At 37.2% G+C, this 26,114-nt stretch overlaps 1 protein-coding gene and 1 long non-coding RNA gene across 2 annotated transcripts in view; one reads left to right on the top strand and one right to left on the bottom strand.

Moving 5' to 3' along the window:
* The window catches only part of APPBP2 (amyloid beta precursor protein binding protein 2), a 39,391-nt gene continuing 13,277 nt past the window's right edge, over positions 1-26,114 (bottom strand). The window contains exons 2-13 of the mRNA XM_038375378.2: positions 20,816-20,904; positions 18,318-18,469; positions 17,486-17,609; positions 10,841-11,009; positions 8,969-9,058; positions 7,513-7,580; positions 7,330-7,435; positions 6,280-6,404; positions 5,942-6,027; positions 3,593-3,783; positions 2,967-3,132; positions 1-2,063 (exon numbers count right to left, since the gene is read on the bottom strand). Of these exons, the coding sequence (XP_038231306.1) occupies positions 1,810-2,063; positions 2,967-3,132; positions 3,593-3,783; positions 5,942-6,027; positions 6,280-6,404; positions 7,330-7,435; positions 7,513-7,580; positions 8,969-9,058; positions 10,841-11,009; positions 17,486-17,609; positions 18,318-18,469; positions 20,816-20,904 (1,620 nt within the window). The 3' untranslated portion in view covers positions 1-1,809. The remainder of the gene's footprint in view (positions 2,064-2,966; positions 3,133-3,592; positions 3,784-5,941; positions 6,028-6,279; positions 6,405-7,329; positions 7,436-7,512; positions 7,581-8,968; positions 9,059-10,840; positions 11,010-17,485; positions 17,610-18,317; positions 18,470-20,815; positions 20,905-26,114) is intronic.
* Positions 12,407-17,611, top strand: LOC122456990. The gene is made up of 2 exons (XR_006276227.1): positions 12,407-15,239; positions 17,264-17,611. It is a non-coding gene; the product is annotated as an uncharacterized LOC122456990 (long non-coding RNA).

Below are 26,114 nucleotides of genomic sequence, written 5' to 3'. Positions count from 1 at the left end.
AATGAAAGAATCACAACTACACTAGCGCTAAAACCACATTTCCAAATTAAGTAACTTATTTTTTAACTTGGTGTTACTCCCCCTCAAAAATACTTGAAGGCACTGGTTTATGAACTATTGGCCTGCAACTTTTCAGTTTAAAACCGAAGCCATTATTAAAATTATAGGAGTTCAAAGAAGTGTCTGAAATCACTAACTTCTATTTTGTTTTTTGTATACCACACTCTTATAATCTGAAGACAAAAAAACTTCATAACAAAATAAAATTCACTCCAAGTACTGTAGTTGTTTGCCATGCTTCAACCTGGACTGAATTTTCACAGCCAAATTATAAACCCCTGAAAATAGGGGGGAAAAACTGACAGACCCTTAACTATAGAGGCACTGTTTGTGCCACTATAATAAGAATTGAGGTAAAAGCAATGACTTATTTCTAGTTTGCTATGCTATGTAGATTTTTCAAAAATTTTGATTACCTCAACATTAAAACAGACTTGGTTCAATTAAAGCAAAACAAAATAACAAAAAACGTAAAACAAAAATTAAGACAAGCTAGTGAGAGAGGCATTGTTAAGGGATCTTTACATCTGACTGAAGCTTTTTAAATTAACATAGAAGAATCAGTTTCTGGTTGTACTATTGTTTAATGTAGAAATGAGCATCACAAAAAAGACCTGTTGTGCTTTTTTGGCATTTCCCACTGACCCTTGCGAACTGTACAATAAGTTGTGATCTTCACAAACATAAAATTGAACTGGATTGTAATACAAAACTATTAGTCAGTATAAACCAGTTACTGCCTCAATTATTAGAGTAAGCCCATTTAAAAAAGAAAAGAATGGCTGCAGCAAACAGTTAAGCATTTTTAGTTTTTGCTTATGGCATTGACATTTTAATATCTGTAGAAGCTTACTAGTTGAAAACATGCCATTGCAACTGCTAAAAAATGTTCAATTCCTAGTTTTGTATCTATCACATGAATATATTTTTGTATTATCACTGATCGTACATCTAAATGAAATAATTCTACTGTAAAAGTGAATGCAGGGCAGGAATATTAAATTAAAGCCACTGGTCCAAAGACTTTCCTAGACAGGCTGGTCCACTTTTGATTCTCCTGGTCCTTTCATGGAAAATTATTATAGCTCTTGTACTGTACCAAAGGAAATTTGGATTGCTGGTCTACTGGATCTTCTATCACTTACAGATGAATGCTGGTCCAATTCAGATGACTAAAAACAACACATGGCGGTTACTTCCATAACAAACTAGTGTGGTTTACAACACATTTCTTTCTGGAGTTGTTCTTTGCCACTTTTCTTCATAAGGCAGCAAACAAAGCTAGGGCATTTCCTCTTTTGTTAATATTTATCATTAGCTCTGCTACAATGCATAAAGTATAAACACTTTTTTCCATTTCTGACAATAGAGTATTTATTACTTCTACTTGTTGGAAGAATTTTCTTGCTGAAACCTTCCTTTCATAATAAGGATGCAACTCTTTTAACTCTTAAACAGTTTTATTTAAGTTTATTTGCAGATTTCCTGCAAAGTAGCTTCTTTTGCAAAAGAAGGGGGAGGGGGATCCTGGTGTTTGGTATTCAAATTCAATAAGCCAAACTAAACATGCCATACACATGCTGATAAGAACTTAACTCATATTCATCTGTATGGGCATTCTTCAATGGACTGGACCAGTGTTTCAATGCAAATTCCAGCCCCCAGAAAACTACATGGTTTAGATTTCACAGTATGACTTTCCCTTGTAATCTGGGGGAAAAAACTTAATTGGTTAATCGACCAAGTTCTCTAGCTATTTTGTCCATCAATGTTCTGAGACATCAGAAAAGACTGGACTACTTCTTCAGTGGATTGAGGGCTGGTGCTTACATCCTCCAGAGCATCTGTAACTGAGAACTGCCGATCCCGCAACCGGTTCCAACTGGCCAAAATATTGTGATATTCAAATACTTTCTCATAATTGCCAGTGGAATTGTACAGTTTAATGAGACCTCTGTAATCATATTCTAGTCCACTGTAACCTTCGCCAAAAAGCTTCTTTCCTAAAGAAATCCAAAAGAAAACAAAATTGAAGAACACGATAATTTAACCATGCTTAATTCTTCATCTCTCTGGCCATTTTGCCTATGATAATATGAACCGCATATTCATTATCTTTTAGTTAGCAGGAGTAAAATTTAGTACTTAATAAAAGGAGTGCAATGCGTATGTTTCCCTGTGACTACTCCCCAATGCATTTCAATCCTTTTACTTTAATACCCTACTTAATTCCTGGGGCAATCTCAACCAGATTTCAACTGTGATTATAACCCAACATAAAAAAGGGGGGGGTGGGGAGGGGAAAAAAGGAGAGAGAGAGAGAGTGTGAGTGAGTGAAGTGTCTCATGCCATTTATCCACCTTGTCTCACTCCAATGAATTCTGAGCACTAACTGAACTACCTTATAAGACTGTGCTAAATCTGACATGAATTGAATGTTTCCTTGGGCAAAATGCACTGCAAGTGATAGATGAGCCAGGGAAGGGGAGGCAAGTCTCATCATAAAAGGGCTGCTGCACATATTGGTTTTCCATTTCTTTGAAGCTCTGACTGTAATTCTTGCTTCAAACCATGATTAAAATGAGCCTCTAGGTAACAGTCCAAAAAGTTAAACTCCAAGATAATTAATTGGACTTTCTAAAACAGTCACTTTCCTAAACGTTTCAAGCATCAATTAGTTTAAAAGTTACTGTTTTGTAGCTATTGTTGACTGGGTTCTCATGGAACACTAAAATATATTGTTTGCAGTTCAAGGTTAAGCATCATAGTTAGATTGAATCCACATATCGGTTATGCAAATGTATTGTATCAACATTCCTTTATTCATTTATACTTTTATTAACAAAGAGGCCTTTGTTTTACTCTATCATTGCTCAGTACAGTAATTTGTTCTAAAAATTACACACCAATTGCTATTGATCTCAGATAAAGCTTTTCTGCATTTCCATGTTGATTCATGTCATAGTTATAGAGAGAAGCTAGATGTCCCACAGATAGGGCGACTTCATAATCTTCTTGACCAAGAAGCTGCTCCTTAATCTGAATTGCTTTGATGTGCATTTCTTCTGCTTCCTGAAAGATCCAAAACCACATAAATAAGCCATGACAGACATTACCCCCGCCCACAAAAACAAAAGACAAGGATTCCAATACATCAGACATAAAAAGCAGTGGTATAAGTGACAGCTAATCTAGAGGATTCCATTACACTTATTCTACAAAAGGCTTGAAATGCAGTGGAGTCTGCAAAGGACTGTTAATCAGGATCTCCAGGCTCTGACACTGACTTGCTGTGTAAGAAAGTAGTTTTTGTTAATATCTGTACAATCCTTTGGAGAGGTGAAGCACTAAGTATTAGGACATTTTTCCATCTATGAAGGTAACACCCATGGGTACAGTCAGGTTAAAACAATCAGAAGAACACTAATATTACAATGGAATTGATAAATTGTGCTGTCTTTAGAGCTACTTCTGTAATAGCTAGGATTTGTTTGTTTTTTAATTGAGAAATTTAATAGCCATCTGGTCTTACCTTAAATTTTCTCATTGACTGATAAAGTCTGCCCAGGTTGCCATAGTGTTTTGCTGTTTGTACGTTGAATTCCCCAAAGGCTTTTTTAGCTAACTGGAGTGAAGACAGGTGCAAATCGTGAGCTTCTTGAAGTAACCTCTGCTCAGTTTCCTTATTGTGACAGTCAATAGCAATCTCCTCCAGGATAAGTGCTGAATATGGAGGAGAAAAAAAAAAATCATGTTCATGTGTTCTAGATGCATAGGGATATCAGCAATAGAAAGAATCCCATAAGGTTATATTCACAAATCACCACCACATACAACTGAAGAGACTTTCAATCAGGTTTTGTGTTTCCTGTTAATTGTTTCCCATTAAGACATATATGTTGCATTTTGTATCTGTTAGCTTTTCAAGTCCATGTGAAACTTAGCTAGAGGATTTATATTTTCAGTAATTTTTACAAGGGCTTATTTATACTTTACAAATATATCTTTGTGCTATAGACAGCATTTGAAATTAGTTTTGACAGGGGAGGCTAAAACCTAATACTTCAAAGCAAAACTGCGTGGGAAGAAAAAAAAGTAGTTTAGGCGTTATAAGGAATACTGTATACAAAGACTCTTGTTTCCAGCAGTTCTTCAGTTATGGAAACCCCAGCAAATTAAGACTCTTCATAGGATTTGGGCCCATACCATTAAGCCAGTTCACACAAGCGTCAGAGAGGACAGAAAAACTGGAATGGAGAGAGGAAGGCAATGACTACAGGAAAGCACTACTAGAACTTATACCACTGTAGAACTAGTTGGTTTCTTTTATTACCTAAGAGTTGTGCAATGCAACTTTCTGATAATGTTCTCGATCCCTTCAAAGGCCGTACGTCAGGCTAACCTATTCCTTAAGCCTCAGGCACAGCTTTCTACTAAGCCCATCAATGCCACTACCTGGTCAGACAGAAAGGGATACTAGACAAAAGAAAGAGGCATTTTCTCCCCATCCCCTCTGACTGTGAGAGATTCATCTGCAGTGCTCCCCACTCAGGAACTGAAGTCTGTTTTTTTGGTTTAAAAAGAAAGCACTTAAGAGAGAAGTACCCCATCCAATAAGACAGTATATTTTCAGGTTCAAAACTTCTGCAGCCAGGAGACTATTTCATATATTTGCTAGGAAAAACAGCAACAGCCTCTCACATTGTGCATATATTCCAAGCTCCTCTTGGACTCCTGACATTCATCTTTTCGATTTTCACTCTTACATCCCTACCTCCCAGATTGTGCATCACTTCCTAAGACACAGAAACTCCTGTGGATACCTTCATTCTAACCTCTCATGCCTTCCCTTCAGCAACTACAGGGGTTGGTTACACTGAATAATAAGACGACAATATTAAGGAGAAGCATTAAAATAAATTCATTTTAATGCTATTGTCACAACCGTAGGTAACATCTTCCATATTACTGATGAAGTTTATTTTGTCTCCCTGACTGTAAGACGTAACATTTATTAGTACAGAATCTCTTCTAATCACTTGAAGTTGCCACACAGTTCTAAATTTTTCCTGATCACTTCGCAGTTTGGTTCTGTCTCCCCATGTATTTGCTTCCATCTGCAAATCTGATCACAGTTGCATTTACAACAAAAAAATCTGGTAAAGTGATGAAGGAGCTGTGCAAAATGCAGAGAAGAACGTGCTTTTTTTGCTTGAGTTAGTCAGAAGAAGCCTCTAGAAATCAAATGAGAGCTCTGAACTGGGCTGCACCTACTAAGAACCAGAACCATCACTGCTTGAAGACTGACAGTCACCATGTGACAAAAATTGCTCTGGAGACCAACTGAAGTACTTGTACACCACCAGTCGTATGCATACCACAGTTTGAGAACCACTGCGCTAAAACTAAACATTTGTTTCTAAAAAGAAATATGAAACACTGCTAGGTGATGGAGGACAAGGCCTCCACAGCACTGTCAGGCCAGACAGACAGACATGTCAAACCTCAAATTCAGATCACGCACATGGCAGAACATTGGACAACCTCTATACAACCTGGCTAACCCATCAGATAATTCCCTTTAAATCCACATAGAATTTGGCAATGAATTGATGTAGAATTCTAGGAAAGCTATGAGTGTATAAAACAATGGTGAAAATTTAAGAAAAATTACCTGCATCTTTACTTTCTAGGAAAGGCTCTTTAAGGTACAGTTTTTATTACCAGACCAATTAATAGAATTGTTACTCGGTAGTGGGGGGGAATATCAGTGTTACACTACCTCTATAGGACAACAGAAATAAAATGCAATTCAATAACTGACGTCCACCAATAAGGCATTAAACAAACAATGCTCCAGTACTGTAACTAAACGGGCTACCTTTAACTCTCTTGGAAGAGGCCAAGAGAAGATGATCTTCAGGAAGAATGTGAGTGATAATGCCAATAGCACGTTCAGCATGGAATCTGAAACAAAGTTCAAATACATACATTTTTGAATTAATTCTCTTATTCTCTAAAGTTTACTGGTCAAATCACCAAATAAAAAGAGATCTATAAAGTACGTGGACCCAATTTATACATTATAAGAATTAGAGATATTTAATTGGTTTCAAGAAACCCATTTGCAAACTATTTATAAAGTACATTTCTTCCCATTTACTGCACTAAATTAGGGACCAACATTTTCTCACTGCTTAAAACAACCACAGTACTCACAGTGCATTGTCAAATTTTCCAGAACTATACTGGTGAACGTAAGAAGAATAAGCCAAGTCTTCATGAGCTGTAGCTACATGGATGTTTTTACCTCCAAACACTGACTGTCGGATATCAAGAGCTGTCTGAAAGAGTCACAAGAAAAGCCCCTTACATTGTGAACATTTCCTGAATTTCTATCATGTTTCTAAATCTAAAGAACGACTAGCTCTCTGCAGAAGATGTCATTCTTACTGTGGCTTGGAAGTTTATAATTAAAGTGGGAATTCAATCTGTCTCTGTAAAAGTAAGGATACCTGAAAGACTAAATATAAAATGCTTATCTGAAAGTATAATTCAAGCTTCCAAGACAGGATAATTACATAAAGCTCTTTACAAACAGACACCCAAAGAATTTTACTCTCTCTTTTTGTTAGGGTAATATAGTAAATGCACCTGCGAGGTTAATTTGTTTATTTTTAAGGAAAAAAAATAAAGTGACTTTCTAGAAATTAACAAGTACTTCTACAACAGAAAAACTTCAACATACTCCACTTCAAGAACACTGTGCTAACTTGTCTTAAATTATTGGGTTTAGTTTTTCACCAGATAACGCTAAACTGAAATAAATCACTCAAACCAAAATATGCGCAAATGCACGTTACTTTACCTTTTAATATAGACATGAGCTAAGAAAGTTTGTGACTTGATTTACTTGAGAAGCAAATAAATGACCAATACCAAAAAATGCTATATATGAATATGATCTTACCTATTTGACTAGTGACTTTTAGTTCAAAATATTAGCAAGTCAGAAAAAAGGGGTGCATGCACGTACGTGTGTGTGTAATATATACATACATTCCTACTGCAAAAAGCAAACACTTCAAAATTGGAAAAAAAAAAAATCTAAGAACTACAAGTTTCTGAAGTTATTTAAAAACAAAAACCTAAAAACAAAACCAAATCACTAAATTCTCAGCTACCCTAGACAGCTGTTACATGAGCACAAACGGAAATACTTGAATGTCTATCAACATTAAAAAAAAGACATAGGACACTGAAACTTACCTGATAAATTGCAACAGACTGGCATATGTTATCTACGTTGAGCAAGTAAAATCCATAGTCTAATAGAGTGTCTGAATATTTTGGGTGTTTGGCTCCAAAATGCTCCCTTGGAAAGATAAAAATGTTAACAAGTGGCAGTAATGGAGGATAGTTTGAGATGGTATTTTCAATAGTGTTACTTACCGTGCTAGATATACTGCATGTTTTATTAACTGTTCAGCTTTCTTAAATTCACGTTTTACAACACAAGCCTAAAAAAAAGACAGGAAATAAAGTTTACATGAGACCGTATTTTCAAAGCATGTCTGTTCTAGATATTAACTTATTCACCTATTAGTACCTTCAGTTTCAAAATATTCACCATGATTAAGGCTAAGATTGTGTCACTGATATTTTTAGTAAAAGTCATGGACAGGTCACGGGAAAAAAAATAAATATTCATGGAAGCCATGACCTGTCCCTAACTTTTACTAAAAATATCCGACAAAATGGGGATCTGCGGATCCCACAATACTTCAAGTGTGGCAGCTGTAGGGACTAGGAGCTGCCTGTAGCAGCTGGGGGCTGCATGATACCCTGCCACCTGGAGCTCTGGGCATCCCGAGCTGCCCACAGGAGGCTGGGAGCTCAGGGGGTTCCTCCGCAACAGCCCGGAGCTTCCCGCCATCCCTGGCAACCAGGAGCTGGAGGGTTCCCCCACTGTACCGCTGTCGGGAGCTTCGGGGGCTCCCAGAGGTGGTGGGAGTACCCCACAGCTTTCTGTCCCAGCGGGCAGCAGAGGACTCTGCAGCTCCCAACCACCGCAGGCTGAAGTCACGGATTCCATGACTTCCACAACTAAATTGCAGCCGTAACCATGATTTCTTGAATTCACTTCAGAATTCTTTAGTAAATCTTCCCAGACACTACTTGCAATTATTTACAGGTAAACAAAAAGAGGAAGAAGAGAATATGGACACAGGAGGATTCTGTGCCCCCAGCTTGTGAGTGGCATAACAGCAACTGGGTGGGCAGGCAGACTGTGTTGCCATGTATGCCCACAATTTGCAGCACAAGGAGGCATAGCGTGCAGCTGCAGAACAACGGACACTGCTATTGAAGAATTTCTGGTCCCCGACGCACAACGCACGCAGTGAATACCCTCAGGAATCAGCACTAGAAAAAAGATAGAGGAGCAAGCAAACTTTCTACATCATCCATTCACTGGTGGTGCTCGAGTGTGGTGTGCACTAAGTGTCCGTGTGGACCTTACTGATGTGTACTGCTGACTAGGTAACTTTTAATGCACCTCAGGACTAAATAAATTACACACCAGCATGCCACACAGTAGATGTGTACACAGCCTGGCCTGTAGATAATATTGTTTCTTAAAACAGCTATAACTCAGTTTTTCATAGCAGGAAGGTTAAAGTATCATTTTAAATGATGTGCCAAGTCTTCACTGATCCAAAATTCAAGTAGTTGGTTTTAGGCACTAAACAGAAGTTGGCAAAGGAACTGGGCAAACAAGATACTGTGCCACTGAACTGGAACAGGTTATCCAAGTGTTCTATATGCTTTAAAATATGTTAAATTAACATAAGATTGCCTTATTAGATCTCATTTGTAACTATGCTACTAATCTGAATATTAAATTCACCTTTGAAGCCTGTCTTAAGACATCCACCACTACTTTTACTGGCAAGCCAACTTTGATCTCCTTCATAGCTTCTATACACCACTTGTAAGCCTGCGGAATAAAAAGATACCAATATAATAAACTTTGAACTCAACTGTGCTGAAACATTAAGGAAATATAACTTGACCTTATAATAAAAAAGACTGACTTTTTATAGCACCTTTTGATTTAGGAATTAAATTGCTTTAAAGCTATTACTTAAGCCTGAATTCCAGAATATTTCTCGTTTTACAGCCAGGAGGGGGGTGGGGGGAAGAAAAGAGGGATTAAATGATTTCCTTGAATTCATATAAGGAGTCAGTTTCGGAGTCAGGAAGAGGACTCAGGACCCCTGGGAGACTGTACAGTCCTGTACACTGTATCATGGCCCTGTACTGTTTTCTAACTAGACATTCTTTATAGCAGGAAAAGGAGCAAACACATACATGTTTGGTTCTACCTAGAAAGCACAACTACAAACGTTTACTTACTTATACTTGGATAAATTTATTCAGAGATTAATTCTTAAAGCGTTTTCTAATATTTCTGCTCGAAAAATCTTAGATAAGCCTCATTTAAATTTTTAACTTTCTAGATAATGTTATTCTGCAGAAACATTACAAAGCAATACCTTGTTCAGGCAAGAGGAAAATGGTAATTTTTTTTATTGTTACGTCATGTTTACAATACACAATATTAGGACTTTCTGGTCAGGTTTAAAATTTTTAGGAACTGAAAGCAGCCACAGGTTAATACAGTTTTACTGAAATCAGATTCACAAAATGGCTGCAACGAAATACGCTGTTTGGCTATTCTCATCCATAAGCTCACGGCATTTTTTTTGCAATATACAGCAGAACCGCAGAGATATGAACACCTTGGGAATGGATGTTGTTCATAACTCGGAAACGATCGTCGCTCTGAACAGAACATTGTGGTGGTTCTTTCAAAAGTTCACAACTGAACATCGACTTAATACAGCTTCGAAACTTTACTACGCAGAAGCAAAATGCTGCTTTCCCTTTATTTTTAAGTTGTTTACGTTTAACACAGTACTGTGCTGTATTTGCTTTTTTGTCTTTGCTGCTGCCTGATTGCGTCCTTCCGGTTCCAAATGAGGTGTGTGGTTGACTGGTCAGTTCATAACTCTGAGGTTCTACTGTAGTTATTTGTATAATTATTGTGAAATATGTACCACAAGAAATTACAGGCAAATGTACATTTGGCTATAAAGATACCAGATATACACAAGTATTAGAATAGCTTTTAAGAAAATGAGGAAGAGAAAAAAAAATTTAAAATGTCCTCAAATATAAAAATACATATTTCAGGAGTTTCTTCATTACGTTTATGTATTTCTTAAAGCCAAGTCACTTTCATTATTTGGAACAACCACTTTTTAAATTGTATAAAACAGCATGATAGTTTTCTGTACGTTACCAGTAATTCCAGGTTTGTAGTTCAGGCAAGACTTTGATAAAACAATACAAGTTTTACTTTACCAACTAAAGTGACATTATTCCCCTTGTGGTTCATGTTAATTGATAAAAATAAAGTGTACCATCTAATCTAATGTGTATCAGTGCCCACCGCCATACCAAGCACTGTTCTAACAGTCTATTGCAAATAGCAAAGGAAATACAAAAAAAAAAACAAAAAACTCAGTAAACAAAAGATTTGTCTGTTAATCTCTCTCTCTCTCTCTCTCTCTCTCTCTCCCATGCACACACACCCTTGTTTGTTCAGAAGTGTGTGTCAGAAAACCAGCCCAGACTACCCACAGAGTCAGTGACGACGGGGAATCTTATCAGAGTTAATGAGAACTCCCCTAAAGAAAAAAACACCACCACTCACCTCATCATAGTGGCTCTTTGCAAAGAGCAGTGCACACAACTCCCCATAAAGTGCTGCTTTGTTTGCCTTTTGACCATGTTTTGCAAGTTTATCCATATAAGACTGAGCTTGTTTGAATGTTTCTTCTCCCAAGTGGTATTTGCAGTTGCCATTTCGAACATGCAGCAATCTGAGGAAAATATATTAAAGTGGTCTTGCAACAGTTTATACTATTTCTAAATAGTTTTCCATAATTAATTTCAATTCAGTACAGCAGTATCAAAGATCTGTAATCTGATATCCTAATTATACCAGGGTTGAGCTATTGTCACCTTACAAAATTATGCTTGCTTTGAATCCAGTACTGCCGAAGAAATATAAGATAGTGTTCGAACAGTAGTGCTCTGCAGTGCCATATTTTCTGTTGACTCTTACAAAACAATTTTTACTGTTCGTACGTCTTAGATATATCAACAAATGGTTCAGACATTTTAAAAACATTCATACAATTGGGCTTTTTTTGGTAACCTTAATAAAATCCATTCTGCACTACACTTATACAACTATCTCCAATATCACAGTTCTGTGTTGAAGTAAAAACTATTTGTTAATTTTTTTTTTTGCCTCTCCACATCCGAAACCTCTCCATTCTCTCTACAAATGTTTAAAATAAGGATTGGATACAGCACTGTAACTCTCAAACATACACATGGAAGTTATTCTCCCAGAGGCTTACATCACATCCCTCACACATGTGAAACCATATTTATTTGAAAGATAAATTCCCTGTTTGGAAAGGCAGGAATGACAATGTTGTTTGGTCTTGATCTAAGCTCTGTGTCAAACATGCCTACAATAGCACACTGCTGCCTTTGAGTGCATATTATAGTAGTGATAATAATCTTCACTATACTGGAAGAAGTCTCTTCTCGCTCAAATATATAAAAGAATAACTTATCCTTAATTGCTATGATCATAGTCGCTCTAGAAATACATTAGCAAAGTAGATAATGCTTTGTATTCCAAATATTAAGTGTTAAACATGGGGAAATAGTTTTACTTTGTGTAATGACACATCCACTCCCAATCTTTATTCAAGCCTAATGTAATGGTGTCCAGTTTGAAAATTAATTCCAATTCAGCAGTCTCTGGTTGGAGTCTATTTCTGAAGTTTTTTGTTGAAGAATTGCAACTTTTAGGTCTGTAATTGAGTGACCAGAGAGATTGAAGTGTTCTCCGACTGGTTTTTGAATGTTATAATTCCTGACATCTGATTTGTGTCCATTTATTCTTTTATGTAGAGACTGTCCAGTTTGACCAATGTACATGGCAGGGGGGCATTGCTGGCACATGATGGCATACATGACATTGGTAGGTGTGCCGGTGAACGAGCCTCTGATAGTGTGGCTGATGCGATTAGGTCCTATGATGGTGTCCCCTGAATAGATATGTGGACACAGTTGGCAATGGGCTTTGTTGCAAGGATAGGTCCCTGGGTTAGTGGTTCTGTTGTGTGGTGTGTGGTTGTTGGTGAGTATTTGCTTCAGGTTGGGGGGCTGTTAGTAAGCAAGGACTGGCCTTTACATTGTACCCAAATGTGAAATAGTTATGGGTGAGGACAAAGTCACAAAGTTAAGCCACCAGGTTAGCCGTGACAGCATCGGGGATACTGTTCCTGACGGCTTGTAGTCCATCTTTGTGTGGAATGTTGGTATAGAGGCTTCTACATCCATAGTGGCTAGGATGGTGTTTTCAGGAAGATCACTGGTGGACTGTAGTTTCCTCAGAAAGTCAGTGGTGTCTTGAAGATAGCTAGGAATGCTGGTAGCATAGGGCCTGAGGAGGGAGTCTACATAGCCAGACAATCCTGCTGTCAGGGTTCCAGTGCCTGAGATGATGGGGCGTCCAGGATTTCCAGGTTTATGGATCTTGGGTAGCAGATAGTATCAGAAGGGTAGTCGTGTTAGTCTGGATCTGTAAAAGCGGTAAAGAGTCCTGTGGCACCTTATAGACTAACAGACATACTGGAGTATAAGTTTTCGTGGGTGAATACCCGCTTCGTTGGTTGCATGTAGTCGAAATTTCCAGAGGCGGGTATAAATATGCAAGCAAGAATCAGGCTAGAGATAATGAGGTTAGTTCAATCAGGGAGGATGAATAAAACAAAAGATGTGAATTAAAAAATTTATTTTGGGTGCTTGTCTACCAGTAGATATTTATTTCAGAATGAAAGCGACTAGAGACAAATTTAGTTACAGTAAACCAAACTCAAAACAGAAGATGTAGAACTCCTAGAAATTATGCATATTAACTCTGCTTAATTTAAAACAGTAACCTCCTATATTCGTATAGTACTTTTAAACGAGCTCGAGTGTTTGCATAAGATATGTGAAACTACTCATTTTTTTACATCTCCCAGCTCTCCTCATCAGAACTTCAGTGTCCGTAAGCACTAAAATTAAGCTATTTGCAGTGTCATTCTAAAACCTGTCTCTTGATCAAAGAAAAGGTATTACCTCACCCACCTTAGTCTCTTTAAGACTGAGTTACTCTGTTACAAAGGCATAGAAAAACATTTATTAAATTTAACATTTAGTTTAGGAAAAATCAAAGTTCAGATAAAATAAAATAAAACTTTCATCTGAAATCCTGAAGGCAGGTGAATTTAGCAAGAAAACTAAGCAGATACTCAAAATATCATCATAATGTTGCATTGCATTTACAGAAGAAATATATGTATACAATTCCTACTGTAAGCAACAATGAACTATAATCAATTATTAGAACAAGGAAGAAAATGCAACTTTGCACCACTGAATCAGCACATTAGATTAACAGTCAACAACAGACTGCTGCAGGAAGGACACTGCAGTGACATAGTCCTCAATCTGGCAACGTCACCTTATGCATCAGCAAGGCACAAAGCCAGCTAAAGGAAAAATAAAAAGCTGTTATCCAAAATGAGATGGGAATCTTACAGGCCAATAATTTCAGCTGATCCAGTGTTAGAATGTTGTTACCACATGTACCATGCAATCTAATCAGATGTGAGTAGTTGCTCAGATAAACATAATTAAGGAATATGATGCACAAATAACAAAGTCAATTAATTCTGAAAAGTTACTGGGGTTGTGCGCGCATAAGATGCAGCAAGGCATGGTGTTCCAAGAAGTTAAAAGTTCCTGTTCTGGTATGTCATCATCTGTAAGCCACTATAGGACAAGAAAAAACTTTAAATCTGGAGTCACATGATCTGCTGTGGTGAGTCAACTTCTGTTAGTACATCTAAACCAGTGTCTGGCCACAAGCAATAACCAATAATCTGGAGGCTTCAGTCAAAGGTAATAAATCCTTTTAATATACCAGCTGGGTTTTGTAATTTGATCTAATTGTGTGCGTGTGTAAATCCCTACCAAAAGCCTGGGATTTTAGAAGATCAAGTACAGAACTAGAATAAGATGCCTTAGGACATTTGAGAGTACCTCCAAAGCTTATACTAGTGATCTTTTGAATGTCTGGCTTACTAGCCTTTTGAGAATAGTCTAAAAATATTATTTTGTCAAATAAAATCAAAGAAAAACATTACCTGTGCATGCACAGACCCCTTTTTTGGACATTTAGACAACAGTAAGTACTAGCAGATAAAAGTGAAATAGTTACAGCAATTTGAAGAGTTAGCAGAAGATTGAACCAAAGAAGAGGAAATGGGAGGTCCAGACCAACTGGCTATACTACGTAGTTTAGCATACAATATATATGCTCCTTTTGGTTTGTTTCCGTGCAGGTGAGAGAGGAAGCAAGTGTGTGTCATAGCAATAAATAAATTATGTTTTCTGTTTGTTGTTCATACTAATTTACTAATTTACTGCAGCCAGTGCCAATAGTTCTAATACATTTGGTAAGCAAACTCCACACACTACTTCAAGACCATATTTCTTGAATATTTTTAAACTTTGTTATTTATAATATCCTGTGTAAAAAGCCCAAACTTGAAAACCAGTTCCAATGGGACTTGTTATACTTTATTTAGATACCCTTTTTGTTCCTTACTTAGGTGCGTAGGCTTAAGTTCCTCAGTTTTAGCTACATTTTTCAGCTTTAATCTTTCTCAGAAACTTCATTTGAGCTGTTGTCCCGAAACAGGCATCGCTGGCTGTCCTAGATAACAGACCAGCAGTCTAGATGTTTTCTGTCACAAAACCATGTTCAGCTGCTAACCCTCTGGCTGAGTAATGAGGCAAATAGCTGGAAAAATATGGAGCTGAGAGCCTTCAACCTCAGCGCAACAGAATAATCTCCCTCAGTATATGTCAGAGCTTCAAAATAAATAAATAACCAACACCAGAATTAGAGGAAGTATCACTGTAAGATGCATGCACAAACTAGAAACAGGAATCTGACCATCAATATGCCCATCTCAGTGAGTAAATATATTTTTATTGCCTCTTTTCCTTTGCTCCCCACACCCACATGTCTATCTCCCTAACTTGTGGCATGTTTGCATTGTTTGCTCTTTAAGGTGGTGACTACATTTGTACTTATTAACTTGCCTATGACATTTCTAGATGCTTAAAAAATAAACAAGTAATAGTTTTCCCCAAGACACTAGTGAGGAGTTCAGAGCATCTTTCTATTTTAATGCAATTGTATTTTTACAGGGTATTCATATCTGTGTCTTCCTTACACATCCTCCCTGACTATCAAGGATTATTAATTTTGCAGCCATGTTTCTGTAATTTGAAATTCTTTGCTTCTTATGTTGAGAACAAATTAAGTTGAGAAGGTTCCAGATTCTGTGTACACCTTCTCACAGAGATTTGTAGCGAAATCTTTTCTTTTGCAACTGAACAAGATCGTGCCCACTGTCTCCAATGAGAAGTAGATATGGAGGCTGGGAGAAACAGCAAAACTTTGTTCTATATTTAAACATATTTGGCTTCCTTGAAAACCTTTTGTAGGCAGAATATGGCAATTAGATTGAACAAGTTAAAACCTGGTAAAAAACAGCCTTGTGATCATAGAGTTTGCAAAGAACAAAGCTACATACTCTTTTGTAAGGCTTTACACCCCTAGGGTTAATCTTCGAGTTATTTCATTTGCTCAGGTTCACCAAGAACGCCTTGCCTATAGTAATTTTGCAGTGAACTGTGAAGGTCAATTGCAAAAAGCTGTGTACAAGTAATCTTATATTTAAAGTACGGGAAAGGTGAAGTAACTAGTGACATGTTATTAAAAACTGGCGCAGATTATATTCCAAAATTTTCAGACGACCAGGAGCCACTTTTAGGAGACTGGTGTCAAATTTGTCTGCAATATACCTGGGAGATTTGAAGGCAAGATTTGATTAAATTTCCTTTTTTTAAAAAAAATTTAAAAAAATCCAACTTCTTTCTAATATACAGGCACAGTGGTAAGAGCAAGGAATTCTGCAGTGCAAAGTGATCAAATTGTAACACCAACTAATTTACTTAAATGTCTCATGCCTTTGAACTTGTGTGTAGTTATTTCTCTGTCCCCACCCCCCCAAAAGGATTTTTAGAATTATTTATTGTTTTTAGCATTTGTAAAAAGGGCTTTTTGACCTGGCTATTTGATATGTCTGCAATTTGAACTGCCTATTGTGTTTTTGTTATATGGATGAACATAAAGAACTGTTTCCTCTTATATGCTTCTGATCAAGGGACTTCATTTTGAAAGCTAAGGGCCTGACTGCACTGTAAGAACCATGGTTGTCCCTATGTTAACCAACATGTTTAAGGACAGCCATATTGTATCACACACATTTGGGTTTTTGTTGCCAACATGAAAACAGGATTCTATAATTGCGTGGGTTCTGATACTGTTCCCTAATATGGAGAGGCATTGTTTTGCTGTCCACACAAGCAATAAAAAAAAAATTAAACACAAAAACAAAAACCATGTCCTGGCATACAACTTTGCTAGTGCATAGTTATTCTTGCAGCATAGAGATATTAACTGCACATTCTTTTGCTAGTTTAGTGTTGGCCTTTCAGTACTTCTTGAATTGAAAACTACTGAAGTGGACTCCAACTGATGAAACATGCAGAGTTTCCTGGTGTTGGCTGTAATGTGCAAAGTGTTGTGATACATTATACACTTAATGGTAATACAAATAAAAATGACACATTATTTAATATCTTTGATAATCCTCTAGCTATCTAGAGAAAAATAGTACCATCCCTAGCATTATTTATGGTGAGAACCAGGGACCAAACACACTGTTAGTAGGCATAGAAACTCCAGATTTGAAGAACAGAGCTTCATGGAATTTCCAGCAGATTTTTTTTCTGTTTTCTGTGGAATCTAACCTTCATTAAAAAACATCGGTCCCTTTAAGACGTTTCAGAGTATAAACAGATACAATGTTAACTCAGAAATCTAAGTCTACAATGCTAACTTTTTCCACTATTGACCATTTATTAGAAATAACCAGGCAATGTATTTATCCATCACTTTTGAAAGCCATGGTGGATATTGCCACAAGGAGCAGTTGGACAGTTGGTTGCTAACAAAGAACTCAGGGATGTAAAGACCAAAAAGAAAAGCTTGCAGTAAGAAGCCTTCAGAACTCTTCAACATAAACAAGACCTAAAATTTACAATAAATTATGCAGCACGACTCTAAGTTGTTCAAGTCCAAGCTTACCTTACGCAACATTCTACTGCACGACACCAGTGAGGCATCTCATCATGAAGGGAACATAACTGATGGCAGGAACTGAACACTTTCTCAGCGTCACTGTACCAGCCAGCATCTGATAGGAACCCTCCTGGAAATTCAAGAGCAAACAAACCTTTGGACACCATTCAATCATTGTAAAAGATTAATTTTTCTTAATTGGAAAGCTTGTGAAATTTGTACCAATATGCCCTTTCACTGCAGATTAAGAGTAAAAGAACAAGAAGAAGTGGGTATCCTGTGCCCAAATTAAGATATAGGAAGTCAGTGCTGCCATAATTTGGAGACAGGATGACCTTGCAGTGACATGTTACTACATCACTTTACAAAGAAATACTGTGAGGTTTTATTCATATTATGGGGATTCTGTTGGGTTCAGCAACAGTCCTTGGTTTGAAGGAGATGAAATGTAAATGTGAAAGGATTCATCTTCAATCAAAAAATATAACTTATTGGTATTATGTATATTTCTCTCCCTCAGTTTTTTGTCAAAAATATATATTAAAATAATCAAAAAAAGTTTTCATATTGCATAAATATATCTACCAAATTTCTAATCCCTTCTGTGTATTTAAAGGGTGTTGTTTAAAAACAACTCCACTGAATCAGAACCTGACCAGGAAAAAAAATATATATATATATATATTTTAGAACTGTTTCAAACTCCAAACCCATGTCTAAATGTAATCTTCTAAAGATGTTCTAAAATACTTTATTTTATTCTTTTATGCCTTTAATTCAAGTTTAATTTAAGCTAACGCATCATAGTTAAATGGCCTTGTACTTCATCACCACTTACCTAAAACAAAACCAATCTGGATTGCTTTGTCTTTTACATCAGAGTCTGATTCTGCTATGTAGGAGCACCATCTACTGAATGAATAGGCCAGCACAGAAGCAACTTTTACCCCATGATCCATCAGAGCCTGAAAACAGTGATGAAGCAAGTGTCTGAAAGGAAAGAAAACAGTATTTATTTAATATGTAATAAAAAAAACCCCTAAGTATTCCAGTCAGTTGTTTTTTTAATATTACCTACTCAAGTCAAATACTATTAAAAAATAAATAAATAAATAAAATCTAAAACCCCCTGAAGGTAGTGCCCAGACCCATCTACCTCAAGACCAGTAGTATATAGTTGTTGCATTGTACATTACAAAGTGGATTTATACAGTTCCGGAAACACAGTGCAGGGTATTTTAAACAGAAGCGACCTACACATGCCATTAAAAACAGCCAACAAAATTTAAAAACAGATTTTAAAACAGGAAATGATCCATCATTCTGAATTTCAACCAAAAGCCAAATTTCACAGATGTGAAATATATTCGGAAGCCTGTTTCCAAAGTTCTTAATTAAAACTGTGTAGAAACCAATAGTAAAAGGAGGTTATTCAGAGTCTAAGACCAGGAAAATACAATAAGGAGAAAGGTGATAGCTTTTTAAAAAGCCAGTGCTTATTCTGGATTCAGAGGAGAATACAGCCCAGTTACAAGTCTAACGCAATGGGACTGTCAGAGAGATGGAGTTCCTCAGCTTGAGAAGTTTTTCCTATTATTTTGGCAGACAATCACACGGGCATATAGGGACAGATCCTTTATACATTTGCTATATTCTTACTGGTCTGATTTAAGGCTTTCAAAAAGGGTGAAGCTGAACTTGCATTTAGCCTTTTAATACAGCATATGTTCTGTGGGGTAAAGAGAACTGAGAATTGCAGCCACAGAGCTTTTCAAGGCATAAAGTTGGAGGGTTGCCAAAGCCACCACAGGATTCATGTCTAGCATATTTTAGTTAAGTAAAACTAACAGAAAATTCATAGGGAGGACAAATGCTACAAAGATTTTAATACCTTTACCCACTTACCTAAAAACTAAGAGATGTGACAGAATCAGTGATCTGGAATTCAAAAGCCCTTCTGTGAACTTGGAGTGGAGTTCTACTGTTCATCAGTAAAATATGAGACCATAGGGGAGGGGCACATTCTTCAAATTTAAGACCAGGAGTGAAGCATAAGAGCTGAATACCCAGGTAAAATGCAGATATATTTATGCTCTGAAGAATGGCATAAAATTCAGTTTACTTGTAGTAATTTTATATAGTGCTAAAGACCATCTGGTCCATAAAATTAGATTAGTTTTAAAGGTGTGTGTGTGCGCGCGTGTGCGTATTACACACCCAGTATATCGGTGCATTTCTTTGTTTGGTATCACATACTGCTCTTATTCTTCTACATTTTTACCTATCCCCTCTGAATGGTGGTTAGAGTAATTTAACACATGTACCTTTCATTGAACTCTCTGCTGCCTTGTGAAGCATTGCAATGTAATTTTAAAGGGAATGTTTAAAAAAAAAAAAAAATAGAAGTGACAACCCTAACTGTGATCCGCCCTAGGCATCATGTTCTGTTTTAGCCATTACCTAAACACAGCCATCGGGAAGTTTCTCTGTGTCCTGAATGATATAAATATAGTGACAATGGAATAGCGTATTTTTTGGTTGGGGGAAGGGGAGGAAGAAGATTTTGGGTCATTTACAACAAGACATTACAATTACATTTCCCTGGCATGTATAGATACCCGTTGTAATGCAGAATTAACAAGGTTAATTAACATATCACAATATATGGGCAGTGTAGAATATCAACAACATTCCTTTTTTTTCCTGAAGTATTTAAACACAACCTTAACACAGGGTGTGTATGGATGGGTGTGTTTGTCTATCTAGTGACACACCCACCCATTTATATTCTCTTTTTTGTGTGTGTGTGTGGGGGGGGGGTAAGAAAGATGGATGTGTTCTGGGGGGGCAAAGGGGAGAGTCTCAGAATAGAAAACTGAATTTCTACCTTTCTCCCAAGATATAAAAATCAATTGTTTCAAAATACCCAAGAGGGCTTAGCCCACTTCAGAAATGGCTTGGAAAGGCAGTTATTTCAATACATGAAATTTTGCCTCTGTAGAACAATAGAAACCAGGCAAAGTAGTGTAATGACAGCTTTAAAGTCTTGCTAGCCACCCCAACCTCTAGGTACACATTTAGACCATTTTGGGCTTTAGAAAGAGTAGGGAAATACCTTGTCAGGATTAAAATCAGATTTTCTTTAGAACCCCTGATATACTCAACTCCCAAAATGTAGAGAGTCTCAGATGAATGCGTGTACTAGAAAGTAGCTATGGAAAAGATACAGAAATGAATAGTTCAAGAACATTTTTTGTGTAATTTTTCCAAAAAAAATGGGATTAAAACAAGACATTAAAAATGAAGTGTGATTGAGCAATAATTTAAGATAGTTACCTTTTATCTAAAGCTCGTAACACCTTTGCAAAAACTTCTAGTTCACAAAATTCGCTACCCAACTGGCATAAGCGACCTTGTTGGTAAAGCTGGAAGAAGCAAAAAAAAAAAAAAAAAAAAAAAAAAACGAAAAAGTTTAAAATTATGAAATCTACTAAACATTTTCTGAATGGTAAAACAGATATTTTACATTAATAGTAAAATATTATTCTAAAATCTTTACTTGCCACATCACCTGTGAACTACAGTGGACTAACTAGAACAAAGGGTAAATCATCACAAGGAAGAGTTCAGTTACCAACAAACAATAACGTGCTATCGCTGTATTCTGTAGAAAAACAGATGTAAAGTTTCAAGGAAAGAGATAAGGTGGACAGTAAATCACAAAAGGAGTATCCAGCACTCTGTTCTAAAACATCCAATATGCCCTATTGTCCTTGCTATCATTCCTTTATTGAACCAATTATGGCCATAAAAATATCAGTTCACTGGGCAACACAGTATATACAGTTGATCACACAACTGCACCATTCACACTTACAGTGGGGGCTAGCTAGGTGGAACAGGGGGATCCACCTAGGTATCCTGAAGTGTTAGAATGGTTTTCAAATCTCAAAATTCAATTATAATCCCAGCACATTGCTTTTCAAATGCCATATGAAAGAAGATCACACACTAATGCAGTCAGCCAACAAATCAGTAAACTTATTTAAAAAATGATTACCAATTCCTTTGATTCCCAAGATGATCCATAATGGAAAGATGTTCAGATTGTCTACTTGCAACCATACCAGCACAGACTGGGATTGCATCAGATCTCGAAGGCTAAACAGAATTGGTCTGTGTTCATTCTTAACTCTAACACCATTCTATAAAATGCATGGCGGCGGACAAAGGGATATTGACAACTCAGAAGGTGTCCCTACTTTATCCAGTGCTGAAACTGACTATAAACCAAAATGAAAGTGAGTAGCCATTCTCCCGCAACCAATTACATTTTTGACCTGAAGTGATGTGACCGTTTTTCTTTCAAAGCCTGTAGAAAGAAGTATTTTAAAAACAGTTTTAGATGTATTATTTACTCTACCCTGTTTGTAGCTCAGAAATACGAAAAACTTCAAATCAGCATTGTTCTTTTAACCGTTTTGTACTGTTGGGAAAAATTAGTCATTGCTTGCCAAATTCTCCGATTCTTGTGGAGCATAGGCCAAGGTGGTTTGTTTACTGTTTATGTACTTTTCCGTGCTTATCCAAACACTTAGTTTTGAGGGGGGAAAGTTAGTTAAGAAATACTGTCAGTTCTTTTGGTCCAAAATTTAAGTTAGGCAAAAATAGTTTTATTTTTTATATAAATTACATAATACTGAAACAGATTTGTTGGGATACATATTTTTTCCTACTGTATTTGTATTCAGACACATAACATCAGTGTGTTCATACATGAGAAACAGAAACCTAATCAAAACAAGACTGATCATTTCAATGTATAAGTTGAATGCAGAGCAGAAAGTAAGCTACATAAATGAAGATTAAATTTAATTTTTAAAATTAAGTCATTAGTAATGTAAGGAGAGAAACTCATTTTACACCATATGTAAATAGGATCAGCACACCTTTAATGGACAGAATTTTTTTAAGTACATACATAGCAGCACTTAATGTTGATTCTAGAAAACATTAGCAAGTTTGGATATTTTAATAAATCCTCCAATAAACCTGAAAACTTTCTGACCTAATAATGTCAATTGCAACAAACACATTTTTCTTTGAGTCATCTATTTTGTTGCAAAAATATCTCAATCCTTTTTAAATGATGTAAAGTTTCATATAATGTTACCCTTCAAATACATACTACATTTCTTCTATACTTCAAAAGGTTAAGGTCATCAAAGAAGGGGAGTAACTCACTGCACTACTAAATGTTCCTCTTTTGTTAGAGGGAGGACATTGTTTTAGAATAAATGCATAAAAGTAAGTACTTCCATTTTTCTCAGCCTAGCTGTCCAAAAGCCAATGAAATAACTTTACATCAAAGAACCTGAAGTGTATTTTTCTGTAATTCAAGAACGGTTCAATCACAACTTGAATTTCAATAACACCACTGGAGGCAGATGTCTTGCTGAATGAGGTCATTTGTGAAAGGAACTAAAAAAAGTTTCCAAGCTGCATTAATATTGATTTAACAATCACAAATACTACTTTAGTGTTCAATATGTACATTGCTCCATTAAAAAAAAAAAATCCAAGGGTTTTTTTTCGGCAAGCCATTATTAAAGCAGATTAAAAAGCATTAGTCCCTTTTTTGGGACTCCCACACTGCTAGCATCATAAAGTCAGCCCTACACTCCCAAACATCAATTGTAATTAAAATCCTTTTAATAAAAATATTTCTAAAATATGTGTACACAATCTTATAATGTATTTACTGTAAAATTTCACTCTTATTTTACTTGTGTTTTGATTTAGAGGCTGACTAAGATATGTGGAGTTTTTATCAATACTTCATAATTTTAAAATCAGTCAAAAATCTACACAAATACATATATAATTTGGCTTGGGAAAAGTTACTGATATTTGCTTTTCCACGACTGATTCCTGCAGATATCTTTTCTTCTTTCAGTGGGATACACTTGCACGTCTGCCACTCAAATGACAAACTTCCATTTTCCCTAGTATAACCCGAAATTCTGACTGCTTGGCATATTTACCATCCACCCCATATTCTGCAAAACTGGCAAAAAGTTTAAAGGAAGTAACCCAGATTAAGTCTACTTAATCTGTGGTGGTATGAATGCTGCATTTTCAAACACATGGTAACAGACAATTGATTTAGAAAAGAAAAGGGGGACTTCAAATTATGATGAGTAGCAGGTAGTTTTTTTTTTTTTTTTTTTTTTTTAGAAACTTCACTCCTAATAAGCACAAGCACATTCAGAAACCCTTGGAAACAGGATTTCCACTGTTATCCAAGTTTCTCAAACCTGCACCATGTGACCCAAGAAAGAAAGAAATTGTTCTCTGTTGGAAACCTACACAGAGCCTGAGAATTCATGATCACAAGACCAACTAGTTTATTTGAAACAAATGTCAAGTTCAAGGGAAATATCCATTGTCAAGCATTGTTGTAGGTCTGAACCTCTCAGAATATTTGTTTCTTTAAAGAAATTCTTTTTCTGACACAAACTTAAGCTATCTGGTGTTTAAATGTAAACTCATGTTCAACAAATAACTCAGGTTTTCTGCCTTAGAAGTCATTGCAGAAATTGGTATCAGTTACTGAGGTAGATCATTTAATAGCCATCTACAGAAAAATTACATAGGACTCGTCTAGAATGGCTTCCAATTGTATCAAAAAAATAAAGGTGCTACAGCACGAGTGGGGAACCTGTGACCCATCAAGGTAAACTGATTGAGGGCCACGTGACATTTTGCTGACATTGACCATCCCCAGGTATGGCCCCTGCCTGTCTATGGTCAAGGTCAGCAAAATGTCTCATGGTCCACAATGAGATTAGTCCAATGAGCCGCATGCTGCCTGTGGGCCACAGGTTGTACACCACTGTGCTACAGCAACATTAAGTCTTGGCACTTCATCCATGGCTTGGTATTTTTAAATTTAAATTTGGCCCATCTGGCCCGCGGGACCCTCCTGTCCAGCCCCTGAGCTCCTGGCCCGGGAGGCTCGCCCCCGGCCCCTCCCCCACAGCCTCAGCACACTATGCTGCCAGTGTAGTGCACTAAAATGCTCCGCGTAGGAATGTGCTACTGGTAGCAGTTGCGGAGAGCAATTTACTACACTACACCCGGTGCAGCACTCTGGGCAGCGCAGCTGTAGCGCTGCCAGCCACCTGTGCTCTGTGGTAAGGGGGCGGGGGGGGGGGGGGTTGGATAGAGGGCAGGGGAGTTTGGGGTGGTGGTCAGGGGTGTGGATGGGGTCGGGGTGGTCAGAGGGTGGGGAACAGGGCAGGGGGGTTGAATGGGGGCAGGGGGCAGTCAGGGGCAGGAGTTCCAGAGGTGGTCGGGACAGGAGTCCTGAGGGGGGACCCCCTTCAGGGGGCAAGATAGGGATAGGGATAGCGGATAGGGGTCAGGGGCACAGCCTCCCCTAACCGGCTCTCCATACAATTTCTGAAACCCAATGTGGCCCTCAGGCCAAAAAGTTTGTCTGCCCCTGCACTACACACAGCTATAAGACTATCATATGTTCTTCAAAACAGAGAGAGTGTGACACTACTCAATCCTAAAATGGAGAAAAATCTCTTTAAAAAGACATCATCATACCAGCTGGGTGCCGCTGAATCTCATGACGATTCCCCACCCCCACAACACACACACACACACACACACACACACCCCTTGACAAAGGATTGTTTATAAAAAAGAGTAGGGAAAGTAAGAAGAAAGTCAACCATCATCCCCCTATCAAATTATATGAAGTCAGCCTGAAAAATGGAATGCTCTATATTTCTAGAAATAAGTTGACATTTTTAATATGGTCAGATATGCCAATATTCCAGTGAAGAACACAACAGACTTGTCTATAACTAAAATAAAGGAAAGAGCTGCTAAAAAATTAACAAAGCATTTGTCTTGTGAAAATGATATACATCACAGTTTCTAACCTGTCTTTGGGGAGGGGGGACCCCACTGTTGGCACTATAGCATAGAATAATTCTTTTAGTAATCTATGTCTATTATTTTAGCTACAGTTGCTAAATTTTTGAAACACTGCACCTAACTTTAGAATGCACACTAATCTTCATTCCCATTTACAATGGCCAGGGAAATTCAACAGGGTTTGTCTGCGCTATGGGCACTACAGGGCACAGCTGTTGTGCTGTAGCTATGCTGTTTTAGCACCATGTAGACGCTTTTTACAGAGATGGAAAGGGTTTTTCTGTTGCTGTAGCTAATCCACTTGGTGAGTCATGATAGCTAGGTCAATCTAATTTTAAAAGTAGACCAGGTCCAACATGGCACCTTTCTAGCTAACCACACTTAAAAACATTTCTTGGTACTAAGAAGGTAGGCTGTGATCTTGCCAAAACTCAAGGTTAAAGAGACCAGTCAGTATTTGGATATGAAACCTTAGGAGGCTAAAGTAAGGTCTTCTCTACAAACTAACTTGCACTGCTTTAATAAACCAGTTTAGTTAAACTACTGCAAACCCTCATGTAGGCACTTATCTTAGTTTAATAGTGGCTTTTACTGGTTTAGCTTAAGACATTCAGGGGGTTGCACTACTTAACTAAACTGGTTTAAATTCAAACCTGGGGTTAAACCAGGGCAACTCTCTGTA

Source organism: Dermochelys coriacea, chromosome 17, assembly GCF_009764565.3.
Source record: "Dermochelys coriacea isolate rDerCor1 chromosome 17, rDerCor1.pri.v4, whole genome shotgun sequence".
Taxonomy (NCBI): domain Eukaryota; kingdom Metazoa; phylum Chordata; order Testudines; family Dermochelyidae; genus Dermochelys; species Dermochelys coriacea.
The sequence above is the reverse complement of the archived record's forward strand: the minus strand, read 5'-3'. Positions and strand labels throughout refer to the sequence as shown.